At 42.4% G+C, this 12,804-nt stretch overlaps 1 protein-coding gene across 1 annotated transcript in view; it reads left to right on the forward strand.

Moving 5' to 3' along the window:
- The window catches only part of Susd1 (sushi domain containing 1), a 123,338-nt gene that overhangs the window by 22,528 nt on the left and 88,006 nt on the right, over positions 1–12,804 (forward strand). Inside the window, exons 6-7 of the mRNA XM_035438686.1 lie at positions 4,147–4,299; positions 4,924–5,106. Of these exons, the coding sequence (XP_035294577.1) occupies positions 4,147–4,299; positions 4,924–5,106 (336 nt within the window). The remainder of the gene's footprint in view (positions 1–4,146; positions 4,300–4,923; positions 5,107–12,804) is intronic.

The following is a 12,804-nucleotide window of genomic DNA, read 5'->3' on the forward strand; positions in this document are numbered from 1 at the left end:
CAGAACCATATCTGTAACTCCATTTCCAGGGGATCTGATGCCCTTTCTGGCTTCCTTGGGCACCAAGCACATTCATGGTACATATACACACATTCAGGCAAACATACATGCAAAACAAAAATAGATACATTTTTTAAAAAGAAATAAATTGATCTAGATTGGTGTTAGTTTTCTTTTATACTATTTATATTTTAAGACTCTTCATAACAACTGCCCCTAGTTCTGTGATTGTATTGTCAATCATTGACTGGTTTTGGACCCTGTCACTCTTTGTGGTACTGGGAAATGAACGAAGGCCTCCTGCCTGCTAAGTGCGTGTTCTGCTTCTGAGCAACACTCCCGACCACTTTCCTTCTTGACACTGTTTATTCTGGTCTGATTCACTGACTGGAGTATTTTCTCAGCTCTTCTTTTTTTAGAAAAGAAATGTCAGTGGTGCAATTCCTGAAATCAACCGTATTCTGAACTATCATTTCATTGCTTAGCCAGAGCGTGATGTTTTGTTCCCTTTCTTAGAACTCCAAATGTTACTCAGTTGCTGGGAAGCCCAGTGTTCCAGACGGGAAGTCCTAGGTCAGGTCAAATGATTCCTCACTGGTTCCCATTCCTTTTCTCAGTAGGTTTCTTATTCTCTTATTTATGGATTTCAGAATGGCTTTCATGTTTTGTTTTCCTTTTCTTTTAACAACTACCACTTGCATAATAACCCCCCCCCCATGATTGTGTGCTTATTATTTGTTTCTGATGATCCACCCCAAGGCCGTGTATATTCTTGTCTGCTTGTCTGTCCTTCCCTCCCTCCCTCCCTCCTAGGCTGGATATGAATCTGTAGCCAAAGCTGGCCTGAAACTTACTAAGTAGCCCAGGCTAGCCTTGAACTGGTGGTAAGTCACCTGCCTCAGCTCTCCAAGTGCTGGGATTACATACATGGTTTCCTCTTTCTTAAAACTGGCTGCTTCATTAAGTGTCCTAAAATGTGCTGGCCCACTTAAACTGTACAGTCCACTGTGGTTACTATATTCATAGAATCCCACAGTATCCCCACTGAGTTTTGAAGATCTTTCATCTTCCCAACAAAGCCCATTGTGTTCCCACTTCCTACTGACTAAGGCAACTGGAAACCACTTTTGTCTCTGTAGTTTGCCTCTTCTGGAGACTGCTTTTGAACATGGTCATGGTACTGTTCCTTTATCCTGGGGTTTTGAAGTAGTTCTGGTACTTGTATCAAAGACTGCCTTCCTCACCAGCTACATGCTTGTATTTCTTCCTGGATGTGGGGATAGGGTTGCAGTAGGTGCCCTGTACCCGAGGCAGGGAAAGATTGAAACTGGGCCCAGGAGACTGGGTAAGGGAGTTTCAAAGAGCCAGCAGGAAGAGTGTGGTCAGCACTCCTGAGCCCTGATGGCCAGTGTGCTGTGTTGTCCCCAGGAGAATGGCTTTTGTCTGCTTCGTTCATGCTTGCGACCATAAAACTGCTTGGATTGGGATGTGTGGGCTGGGGTGCTTTTCCCTTCACTTTGAGATGAACTCTTACCCAGTCTCTCCTTATTTTCTTCAGTTTCTCTTCAACAGTTGTGTCTTTTTCATCTGTCTCTGTAAGATTTTGCTCTTTATCGCATCATTTCTGCCTCACACCAACTTTTCCACTGTGTCTTGGGAGGATTCCTCAGGATGGGATTTGCAAACCTGTTTTTCAGCAGTGGCCTCTCTATTGCTTAATGCCTTTTTGAGGTTTTTATTTTTGGCATTCACATTTTGTTTATTGGGATTTCATTGTATTCCTAGAAATTCCCCTTTGAAAATTGATATATTATTTTCTTAATGACACTTATTTGAGCTCTTCATGTGTTCAGGGAACTTTGATTGTTTATTGCTGCCACCCAAAGATCCCCTTGAGTTTAGTGGCTTTAAAGAGCAATTTGTGGGCTGAGGAAAATGTTCCCTGGGTGAAAACTGAAGTTCAGATCTCCAGATCCATGTAAAGCCAGATGTGGTAACACACAGTAGCTCCAAAGTAGCTCTCTCATAATGAGATGGGAGGTGGAGACAGATGGATCCCTGCAGGCTTCTGAGCCAGCTAGTGTGGTGTATGCAGCACTGGACAGCAGAGAGACACTGCCCCCAATAAGGTGGAAGGTAAGGATGGCTATCTGAGGTTGTTCTCTGTCCCACCTGCATGCCGTAGTACTCAGACACATGAACAGGTACACACACACACACACACTGAACAATTTGATATTTCCCACAATTTCTGGTTTGATCATATGATTCTTTTTGTATCTGTTATGGACTGAGTGACTGTGCAGACACTGAACTAGTGATTTAGATGGCAGACTAAAGGAGGCCTCTCATATATTAAACATCCATACTGACAAATGGTTGGGTCACTTTAGTTCTCCATGTGGCTTCTCTATTCCCATGGTAGTTCCTCTAGGGATTTTTCTTGAAGCCTCTCCTAAGCACAATAGTTTAGACTTTCTTACAGCATAGCTACAGAATTCCAAGAAAAAGAAAAAGGAAGCTGCTAGGTTTCTTATAGACCACATGTGGTGGTTTCAAAGAAAATAGTGCCCCCCCCCCCCCGGGAGGAGAGTGGCACTAATGGGAGGTGTGGCCTTGTTGGAGTAGGTGTGGTCTTGTCGCTGAGGTCATGGTGTCTCTTCACAGCATTAGAAACCTTAAGATACCATGTTAATAGGCTCCATGTTCCTCTGCTCTATTCTGTCGACCAAAGCAAGTCTTGAGACATGTCTAGAAAATTAGTCTATTTTTTATGTATATATGTGGATATGTGTGAATATATGCCACATGTGTGCAGATACCTCTGGAGGCCAGAAGAGGGCATTGAATTCCCTGGAGATGGAACTTAAAGGCAGTCGTGCATGGCCCAGTATGGGTGCTGGGAACCTAACTCAAGGTCTCACAAAGAGAAAAAAGGGTGCTAACCACTGAGCTATGTCTCCAGCTCTACTCCCCACTTCTTTTAATGTCAGGGATCAAACTCCATTCCAACCCTGAAAAATAACAGTAAGAAAGAAAGGGAGGAATCAGTGACTCCCTTCATGACACACACACACACACACACACACACACACACACACACACACACACACACACACACAATGTCTATGGGCTAGAAAGCCATGCTTATCTGTTCCTAGCATTATTAAAAACTCTTCAGTAACTTGTTTTGTACCCAGGACTTCAATTTAGACCTTTTGTTTCCTTAGTTTAGATCTTTTAAAAACTAATTTATTTATTTTTGTTTCATGTACATTGATTTGCCTGTATGAGGGTATTAGATCCCTTGGAACTGGAGTTACAGACAGTTGTGAGCTGCCATGTGGGTGCTGGGAATTCAAACCGGGTCCTCTGGAAGAGCAGGCAGTGCTCTTAACCCTGAGCCATCTCTCCAGCCCCCAGTGTAGATCTTTTATTTGATTTATTATTAATGTTTGCAGCTTTGGACATCAAATCCAGGGCCTTGTGCATGCCAGGCAAGTATCCCACTACTTTGTAAACAAATTTTGAAGCAGGATCTTACTATGTACCCTTGTCTGACCTAGAACTCACTATGTAGACCAAGCTGGCCTCAAGTGCATAGATCCATATGCCTCTGCCTCCTGAGTGCTGGGGTTAAAGGTGTGCGACACTATGTTTGGATTTTAAAAATTTACTTATTTTTATGTGTGTGTGTGTGTGTGTGTGTGTGTGTGTGTCTGTATCTATGTGCACCATGTATGTGTAGTGCCCCCAGAAGCCAGACAAGAGTATCCTTGGGTCCCCTGGAACTAGTTACAACATTTGTGAGCCACCTGATGTGGGTGCTAGGACCTGAACCCAGGTCCTCTGCTAGAGCCACAAGCATTCTTAACCACTTCCTAGTCTCTCCAGCCTTTGCTTTTTTTTTTTTTTTTTTAAGACAGAGTCTCTAATTCTAGCTGGTCTCAAATTTCCCATGCTTTCAGTATGTTTGGTATGAAGAATTTACACAAAGAATCTATAAGGAGCAAAATAAAATTACAATACAGTGTCAAACAAGTGGGGTTGATGGACAATGTGAAAAGTGACTGCTACAAAGAAGAAAAGTCTTTCCTTCTTCCCTGTTTTTCTTCCCTCTTTTTCTATTTTGGGATTGGTCTCAAGACATAGATGAGTGTGAAGTTTCTGGCCTGTGCCTGCGTGGAGGTCAGTGTGTCAATACTCCTGGGAGCTTTGAATGCTACTGCATGGAAGGATACTTGGCAAAGAACGGTCCTGAGCCTTTCCACCCAAGCACGGATGACACCTCCTGCACAGGTAGGCGTCTGCCAGAGAGGCAGCATCTGAAGGTGAGTTTTGGTGGACATTATTTTCTGGTGTTCAGATGTTTATAGATCTGCATTGGAGACATGAGTAGACATTATCTTCCCATACTTTTATGAGATAAATGACCTAATCAAGATAGAGTCATGATTAAAAAACAAAACAAAACAAAACAAACCTAAATAGCTAACTTCAAGGGTTAATAAACTTTAGCAATTCATAAATATTTTGTTATTAACTCTTGCCTGTTAGGTCTGGTAAGAGCCTAGCATCTCAAAAGTGACTTTGGAAATGAAGAAAGTGCACCTAAATGAAGGGAGTTTGCAATCAGATTTCTGTTTTACTGGGCAAGGCGTCTTCTCATTAGTGAACGAACATGAGTTAGGGATGACTGCTAATTCTTTCTGTTTTGTGTATGTGTGGATGCTCTTGTGTATGGAGGGACAGAGGAGCAATTAGGAAAATCATTGGAAATTACTCAGAAGCCTCATGAAAATGAATCAGCATTCTTCTTAAAATAGGGCCTGGGGTGTGAGGCACCGGATATGGGTGGAGAGATAGTGGATTCTGAAAACTTGAATTCATAAAGTAAAGAAGTTGACATTTTTTTTTTTCTAGAAATAGACTGTGGCAACCCTCCCGAAGTCCCTGGTGGCTACATCATCACAGGAAATTACAGCTCCACGCTGGGTGGTCAGGTCCATTACAGCTGCAAAGAAGGGTTTCTCAGGATCTCGGGAGGTGGAGTTTCACGCTGCACGGCCCTGGGCATGTGGGAATCTCCAAAGTTGCAGTGCCAAGGTGAGTTTTCAAAAAGCTTAGTTAGTCTCCTTGTTACAGTGTCCCGAGGTTGCTTTTTTCAGTTTCCCTTTGGGATAGTAAATGCGTTTAATACATCCAACATGTTTTTGTTTCTGGTGGGTTTCTATTTGGTTCTCTAGTATATTCAGGGTCTGTATCTTGTCTGTAAACAACAGCTCTACTTTTTGTTCTTCTGCATTTATAATATTTTATTTTTCTATTACAGGGTCTTCACTAGTGTTTTCAGAAAGAAAACCTAAATAGCTGGATTAACAGCTATTTTTTATGTTTTAATCTTATTTCTGACTTGTATGGAAATGATTTTGGTGTTTCAAAATGATTTCAGCTTTGTTTTGTTTTGTTTTTTGTTTTTCAAGATAGGGTTTCTCTGTGTAGCTTTGGAGCCTATCCTGGCACTCGATCTGGAGACCAGGCTGGCCTCGAAACTCACAGAGATCCACCGCCTCTGCCTCCTGAGTGCTGGGATTAAAGGCATGCGTCACCAACGCCCGGCTGATTTCAGCTTTTTTAAAAATTGTAAAACTACCATTTTTTATTTATGTATGTATATGTAAATATGAGTGTACATGTGTGTACGTGTGTGTGCACGAATGTGTGCATGAACACATAGGACAATGTGTGTGTAGAGGTCAGAAGACAACGTGATAGAGTCCGTTTTCTGCTTCCCATCATGTGAGCCCCAGGGATCCAGCTGATGTCATCAGACTTGGAAATAAGTGCCTTTACCCACTGAGCCATGTCACTGGCATGATCTCAGCTTTTTGCTGTGTGTGTATCTATTTATGCACTGTATGTAGCACTGTGTGCCAAGTACATTCTAAGCCAATAAATTGACTCATTTAGTCTTTAGAAGATCAATGTGAACCGATGAGAAGGCTGCCCTCTCCAGGCATCAAGAGGTTAAATTGCTTAAGGTCACACTGTTATAGTGAGGGGAACCTTGGCAGATACTATGGCAGGAGAGGGTGACCAAGGCAGGGGACAAACATGCCAGGCAGACAGAGCTTAGTGAGAAGTTTTATTAGAAAGGGGAGAGACAGGGAAGGAAAGAGAAAAGAGGTAAAGAGACACAGAGACAGAGAGAGGACAGAAGAGGGAGATAGGAAAAGTCCTGTCTGCCCCACGGGAACAGTAGGAAAGAGGCAGGGAGTAAGTGGGCAGGATTTTTTTTTAAAGGGGTCCTTTATACTTTCCTGCAGACTATACAGCCATGGAACCCTGGGCTGACCATGGTCCTGCCTGAGTGCATTCTGCCAGGTGACAGGGGCAGCCCAGCATAACACCTGAACACACACACACACACACACACACACACACACACACACACACACACACACACCAGGGCTGGAACTGGCAGTAGAAGCCAGAGATGCCAGTTTCAGAGACTGTGTTTCAGTCACTGTTATTTGCTTTTTTGTTTACTATTGTGATTATTTTTGTACTTTTTACTTCTTCTATCTCCAGTGATTTCCATTTTAACAGTTCTTGGGTTTCTGTATAATTTTAAGGAAGTGTCCATCCATGTTCATTTTGCTATTTTTTTTAACCAGACACTAACTATTTTTATCTTTTAAGCATGTAGGAAGATGACTATATACATTTTCTTGTAATCAGTAATGTGAGTTTACTAATACATTTTCTGATAATGATTAGTCTTGTTAGGAAGAATTATTTTGAGGCTTTGGCTTCTTATTATTTTAACCAGGATCGTATTTGCTAAATATTACTTAGACTTCTTCACTGATACTCAAAGGGTGCCATTTTTGTTATATTTAGTATCAATGACATTCTGAATTTAAAAATACCAAAGCATTTTTCCCTTGCTCTGTAGAATTTTTAAAGATTTGGGAGATTTCATTTGGAAAGCCATCTGGATGTGACACTTTGGGACACGTTTTAGCCCCTGAAGTATTTTAAAAAACTCAAATCCAAAGGATCATCTCTATGAGCAGCAATCCCAAGTGATCTTCATATCTTTTTGAAATTTATTTTTATTTTATGTACATTGGCGTTTTGCCATGGGTGTCAGGTCCCCTGGAACTGGAGTTAACAGACAGTTGGGAGCTGCCAGGTGGGTGCTGGGAATTGAACCCAGATCCTCTGGAAGAACAGTCAGTGCTCTTAACCACTGAGCTTTCTCTCCAGCCCATGATGTTTATTTCTTTTCTTTTTTTTCTTTTTTTTTTTTTTTTTTTGGTTTTTCCAGACAGGGTTTCTCTGTGTAGCTTTAGAGCCTATCCTGGCACTCACTCTGGAGACCAGGCTGGCCTTGAACTCACTTGAGATCCACCTGCCTCTGCCTCCCAAGTGCTGGGATTAAAGTCGTGCACCACCAATGCCCTGCCATGATGTTTATTTCTTAAATACTTTCTAGACTGAAGGGACATTTGATGTACCAAAAAAAGGTAATGTCATAGTTAAAATCAACTGCCCAATGACAGGATCTTGAGTCATCAAGGAGACAACATGCTGGTTGTATCTGTGAGGGATTTTCCTAGGTTAGGATAATTGAAGTGAGAGGACTCTCCTTAACTCTGGGGAGCACATTCCATAGGCTGGGGTCTTGGGCTGTATAAAAAGGAGAGGACTCACTGAGCACAAACATCCATTACTCTTTCTTTCCTGGCTATGGATACAGTGTGAGCAGCTGGCCCCTTTCTCCTGATGTCATGCCTTCTCCTGGATATGTTGTACCCCTTTAACTGAGAGACAAAATAAACCCTCTACCCCTTTAACTGAGAGACAAAATAAACCCTCTCTTTCTTTAAGTGGCTTTTGTTACATTTTTTTTTTATCACAAAAGTTATCTAATATAGCAATGATGGAAAAGGGAGATCTCAATTTTCATTAAATTTATTGCACAGCTAAGAAGTAGTGTTGTATATGACTAGGTTAATCTTGCTGCTGTTCTACTTATTGGAGTTTTAAACACATGTAGATATTTTATTACCATCCTCAGAGTTAAGAAGTTATAAGGGGCCCAGGTGGCGGGGGCACCTGCCTTTGATCCCAGCATTCAGAAGGCAGAGGCAGGGGGATCTCAGTGAGTTCAAGGCCAGCCTGATCTACAGAGTGAGTTCCAAAACAGCCAGGACCCTGTCTTGAAAAACAAGAACAAGAACAAGAACAAGAACAAAAAAGAAGTTGTAGGGGTACGTTTTAGTTATCAGGTTATCTTTTAATGGATCAATTAAGATAGAATGCTTAGAATAAAATGTACTTTGGCAATAAAGGAAGCAATAGTTGAGGTAAGGGAAGCTACAGAATGAGGATTTACAGATGATTTGCAGAAAGAGTTATTTACAAATTATTCACCTAACAAGGGGCTAATATCTATATATAAGGAACTTGAAACACTCAGTAGAAAAAATAATTGAGTTAAAGAACAGGCAGATTGGGGCTGGAGAGATGGCTCAGCAGTTAGGAGCATGAGCTGTTCTTACAAAGGGCCTGAATTCAATTCCCAGCATCCACGTGAAGTGGCTCACAATAGCCTACAACTCTAGCTCCAGGGAAGCTCACAACATTGTTCCTTGTAGATACTTGCACAGACACATACCCATATACATAATTATAATAATACAATACATGTTTTTAAAAGAGCAGGCAAACGATCTGAATAGACCTTTCTCAAAAGAGTGTATGTAGCTGTATGGAAAAAGCTCAATTTCACTAATTATCAGAGAAATGCAAACCAATTTCCACAGTCATGCCATCTTATCCCATTAACTGGCAATTATCTAAAAGACAAAAAAAAAAAAAAATGCGGGGAGGGTGAGGAAGATGAGAACTCTTGATGGGAATGTAAATTAGTGCGACACTATAGAAAACACTTAGGAGATTCCTCAAACACTACAGGTAGAACTGCCACATGGGCTAGCTATCCCACTACTGGCAATACATTCAAAGGAAATGAAATCAGTGAATCAAAGAGACACCTGCACGTGCATTCATTCCTAACACTGCGCTGCTCCTGACAAATAGTCAAGATGTAATCAGTCCTGGTGTCATCAGTAAATGAAAGTTTTATGTAGTCATAAATACGGTGGACTATTAATGCAGTCTTAAGAAGATGGGAATCTCATCATTTGTACCAGCATGAATAGGACAGGAGGAGGTTGTTAAAGGAAATGAACCAGACACAGAAAACCAAACACTACATGATCTCACATATTGAATCTGAAAAGTTGATCTCAGGCCAGTGAGATGGCTCGGCAGGTAAAGATGATGACTTCTGAGCCAGACAACCTGAGTTTGACTCCCAAGGCCCACATGGTGGAAGGAGAGAGCCTACTCCTGTAAGTAGTCTTCTGACTACCACATGGTGTCATGACAGACACCTACATACCTACACGCACAAACACACACACATCTCAACACACACACACACACACACACTCACACATATACTCACACACACACACACACACACACACACACACACACACATATATTCACACACACACACACACACACCTATATACATACACACTAAAAGCCTTAACATAAAAAAGTTTAAGATTAAGCCAGGTATGGTGACACATGCCTTTAAACCCAGCAGATCCAGGAGGATCTTTGTGAGTTTGAGACCAACCTGGTCTACATAGTGAGGTACAGGGCAGCCAGGGCGATGTAAAGAGATCCTGTTGCAAAACAAACAAACAAGCAAAGCTCAGTATTAAAACAACTTAAAGCTCATCTCCTAGAAGTAGAAATTAACAGTGGTTATCAGAGATTGGGGAGTGTTCTAGAAGTTCCACGGGATACCATCTACCCTGTTCTTTGAAGCAGGGCCTCTCACTTTTGTTGCTTTAAAAATACTTATTTTGTTTTTTAAAAAGTATAATATTGCAATTAATTCTTTGAGAATTTTATGCAATGCATTAATCATACTCACCTCCCCACTCCTTTTCCTAACTCCACCTGGGTCCACCCCTTCCCTCCCCACCCCTTTCTGATTTCATGTCCTCCTTTTAAAAATAAGTCACTGAATCCAATTTGTGCTGCTCATGCACAGGGTTTCGGGTCATTCTGTGGAGGGTGGTCAACATATCAGGGGCCACACCCTTAAAGAAAACCAATTCTTCCTTTTCCAGAAGCCATCAGCAGCCCACAGCTCCTCAGGGTAGAGCTCCATGAACCTCTTCCTGCACAGTGCTAGAGTGTTGTCTGGTTTGATCTTGTGCGGGTCATGTGCAGGCACCCACAGCTGCTGTGAATTCGTGTACAGCAGTCCTGTCATGTCCAAAAGACACCGTTGTACTCCAGTTCTCATTCTTTCCACCTTCCTTTCTGTTATGGTTCCTGAGTCTTGGAATGGGGAGTCCTGGAATGTGCGGTGAAGACCGGCTGCATGTGGCCCATGGCTTCATTAGCAGTCCCTCGCCTTTACCTGGAACTTGTTGATTCACCTAGGCTGTCGAGCCAGCCAGCCCCCCCCCAGGATTGCCCGTCTCTACTCCCTCAACACTGGAATCACAAGAATTACAAGTGTGCGCCATCATGCCATCATGCCTGGTGTGTGTGTTGGTGTGTGTGTGTGTGTGCATGGAGTAGGAACAGATGTCAATCCCAGGACCTGGGACTTTGTGGTGAGCTCCAGATAGCCATCCATTTCTGTCTTCCCAGTATGGGAAGGGGAAGCCAGGGGAAGCAAGCCAGTAAGCAGCACCCCTCTGTGGTCTCTGCATCAGCTCCTGCCTCCAGGTTCCTGCCCTGTTTGACTTCCTGTCCTAACTCAAACAGCAATATGGAAGTGTAAACCAAATAAACCCTTTCTCCCCAAGTTGCTTTGGTCAAGGTGTTTTATTATAGCAATAGTAACCTTAACTATGACACAGGTCAAGTAAAAAGAAGAAAAAAAAATAGCAAATTGCATATATAAAACTTGAGCATTTAGCTGGGCGGCAGTGTTGTACACCTTTAATCCGAACACCCAGGAGGCAGAAGTGGTTGGATCTCTCGGAGTTCCGGACCAGGATGGTCTACAGAATAGAGTTCTAGGATGACTAGGGCTACACAGAGAAATAATGTCTCAAGGCATAAAAATAATCTAAAGCCTGGGGCCCTTATAGAGGACTTTGGTGTTGGTGTCTGAATTGAGAGTAAAGGAAGGTAATTTAGAGGAGGGAGCCTCTTCCATTCCCCCATGGCACTGTTATTTAAATAGTCACTCCTGTTACCCTCTGCAGACCAACTTCCTCCTCCTCCCCTGTGTCACATGGCTCCAGTTTCTCACTGCCTTGTCTGCTCCTCTTGAAGAAGCACCCCTTCTTATTTACCCTTCAGTCTTCTCTTGGCTCCCAAATCTGGGCCATGTGCCAGCCTGCACTGTATTTTTAGCAGTGTTCTAAAGCTACAGGAATTGGAAATTCCACCAAATGCACCCTGAAACTGTGAACTTGGCTGCTATGTAGCAGGGTGTTTGTGAAGGGGACAGCTGTGTGACAGACTGTGGCCTTTGGGATTGGTGATGGGCTTCCCTTATCAGAGAAGGAATAGTTGATGGGTGGCATTTGTCTTCTTGTCACCTGTAGTCATCTTCTGTATCCCCTGGAATAGGGACTGAAGTAGTAACCCACATTGAGGGTCTATCTGTGGTGACCCACGTTCAAAGGATCATCTGTTGGGACGTCATGTGTTGGGTCCAGCAGACCTGTCCAGTCTGTACCTCCCTGAGAGCAGGGAGCATGGATTGAGGAAAGAAATATACAAGAGACAGAGATAGAGTTGGGAGGGCACCTAGTAAATATCAGGATCAGCCCCAAGTTTATTACTCAAAGCTCTTATATACCCCAATCAAAAAGGGGGAAGGCAAAAGACTTCCTTACCAAGATACAAAGAACAAGCAAGAATAATTACCTTCTCAATGCCCAAAATATCAAGTAACCACATGCTAAACCAAATATCCTGTTGTCAAGGTGAGACATCCATTAGTTGCTCTTTAGGCCAGATATCCTGCTGTTAAGGCAAGACACACAATAGCCAAACATACTGTGAATTTAACCTTAGAGGAGCAATAATCGGCTCAAACTCTCTGACCTTAAGTCAAGATTAATGGAGCCACTTTTATGGGCCCCAACACTGAAGTATGGAGACCTCCATTCCATTGGATTTGAAATGGTAATAGAATGTGAGGTCAGAAAGCTTTCCATGGCAGCTTCTGTGGTCCTCCTTCCCACTTAGGTGACAGTGTATTGAAACGCCTGTCATACATTTCCATTAACTCAATGGGAAAAGAGAGAATTGACTGCTTGAACCTTTGTAAGTCTGTTATTTTTTTATTTCTTCAGAGAAGACACAAGCTGTCAGAGGCAGGTTAAAGAACTTACAGATTTGCATTTCAACCAAGTGATGGACAGAGGGGAAAGGATTACTTTAACTGGGTTCCTAGTTAGGGTTTTGTAGTCAGACTCTTCTTTCCTTCATGCCAGTTCCCAAATAACCAATATGGAGGCTTAATATTAATTATAAATGCTCTGCCAGTAGCTCAGGCTTGTTACTAGATAACTCTTACATTTTTAATTAACCCATATTTTTATCTATGCTTTGCCGTGTGTCTTGGTACCTTTTCTCAATAAGGCTTCCCATCTTGCTTCTCTCTCTGCATCTCTCCCTACTCCTCAGACTCTACCTTTTTTCTTCCCAGCATTCTGTTTGGCTCTTCCACCAACCTTA

The sequence above is a fragment of the Cricetulus griseus genome, chromosome 2 (assembly GCF_003668045.3).
Source record: "Cricetulus griseus strain 17A/GY chromosome 2, alternate assembly CriGri-PICRH-1.0, whole genome shotgun sequence".
NCBI classification, from domain to species: domain Eukaryota; kingdom Metazoa; phylum Chordata; class Mammalia; order Rodentia; family Cricetidae; genus Cricetulus; species Cricetulus griseus.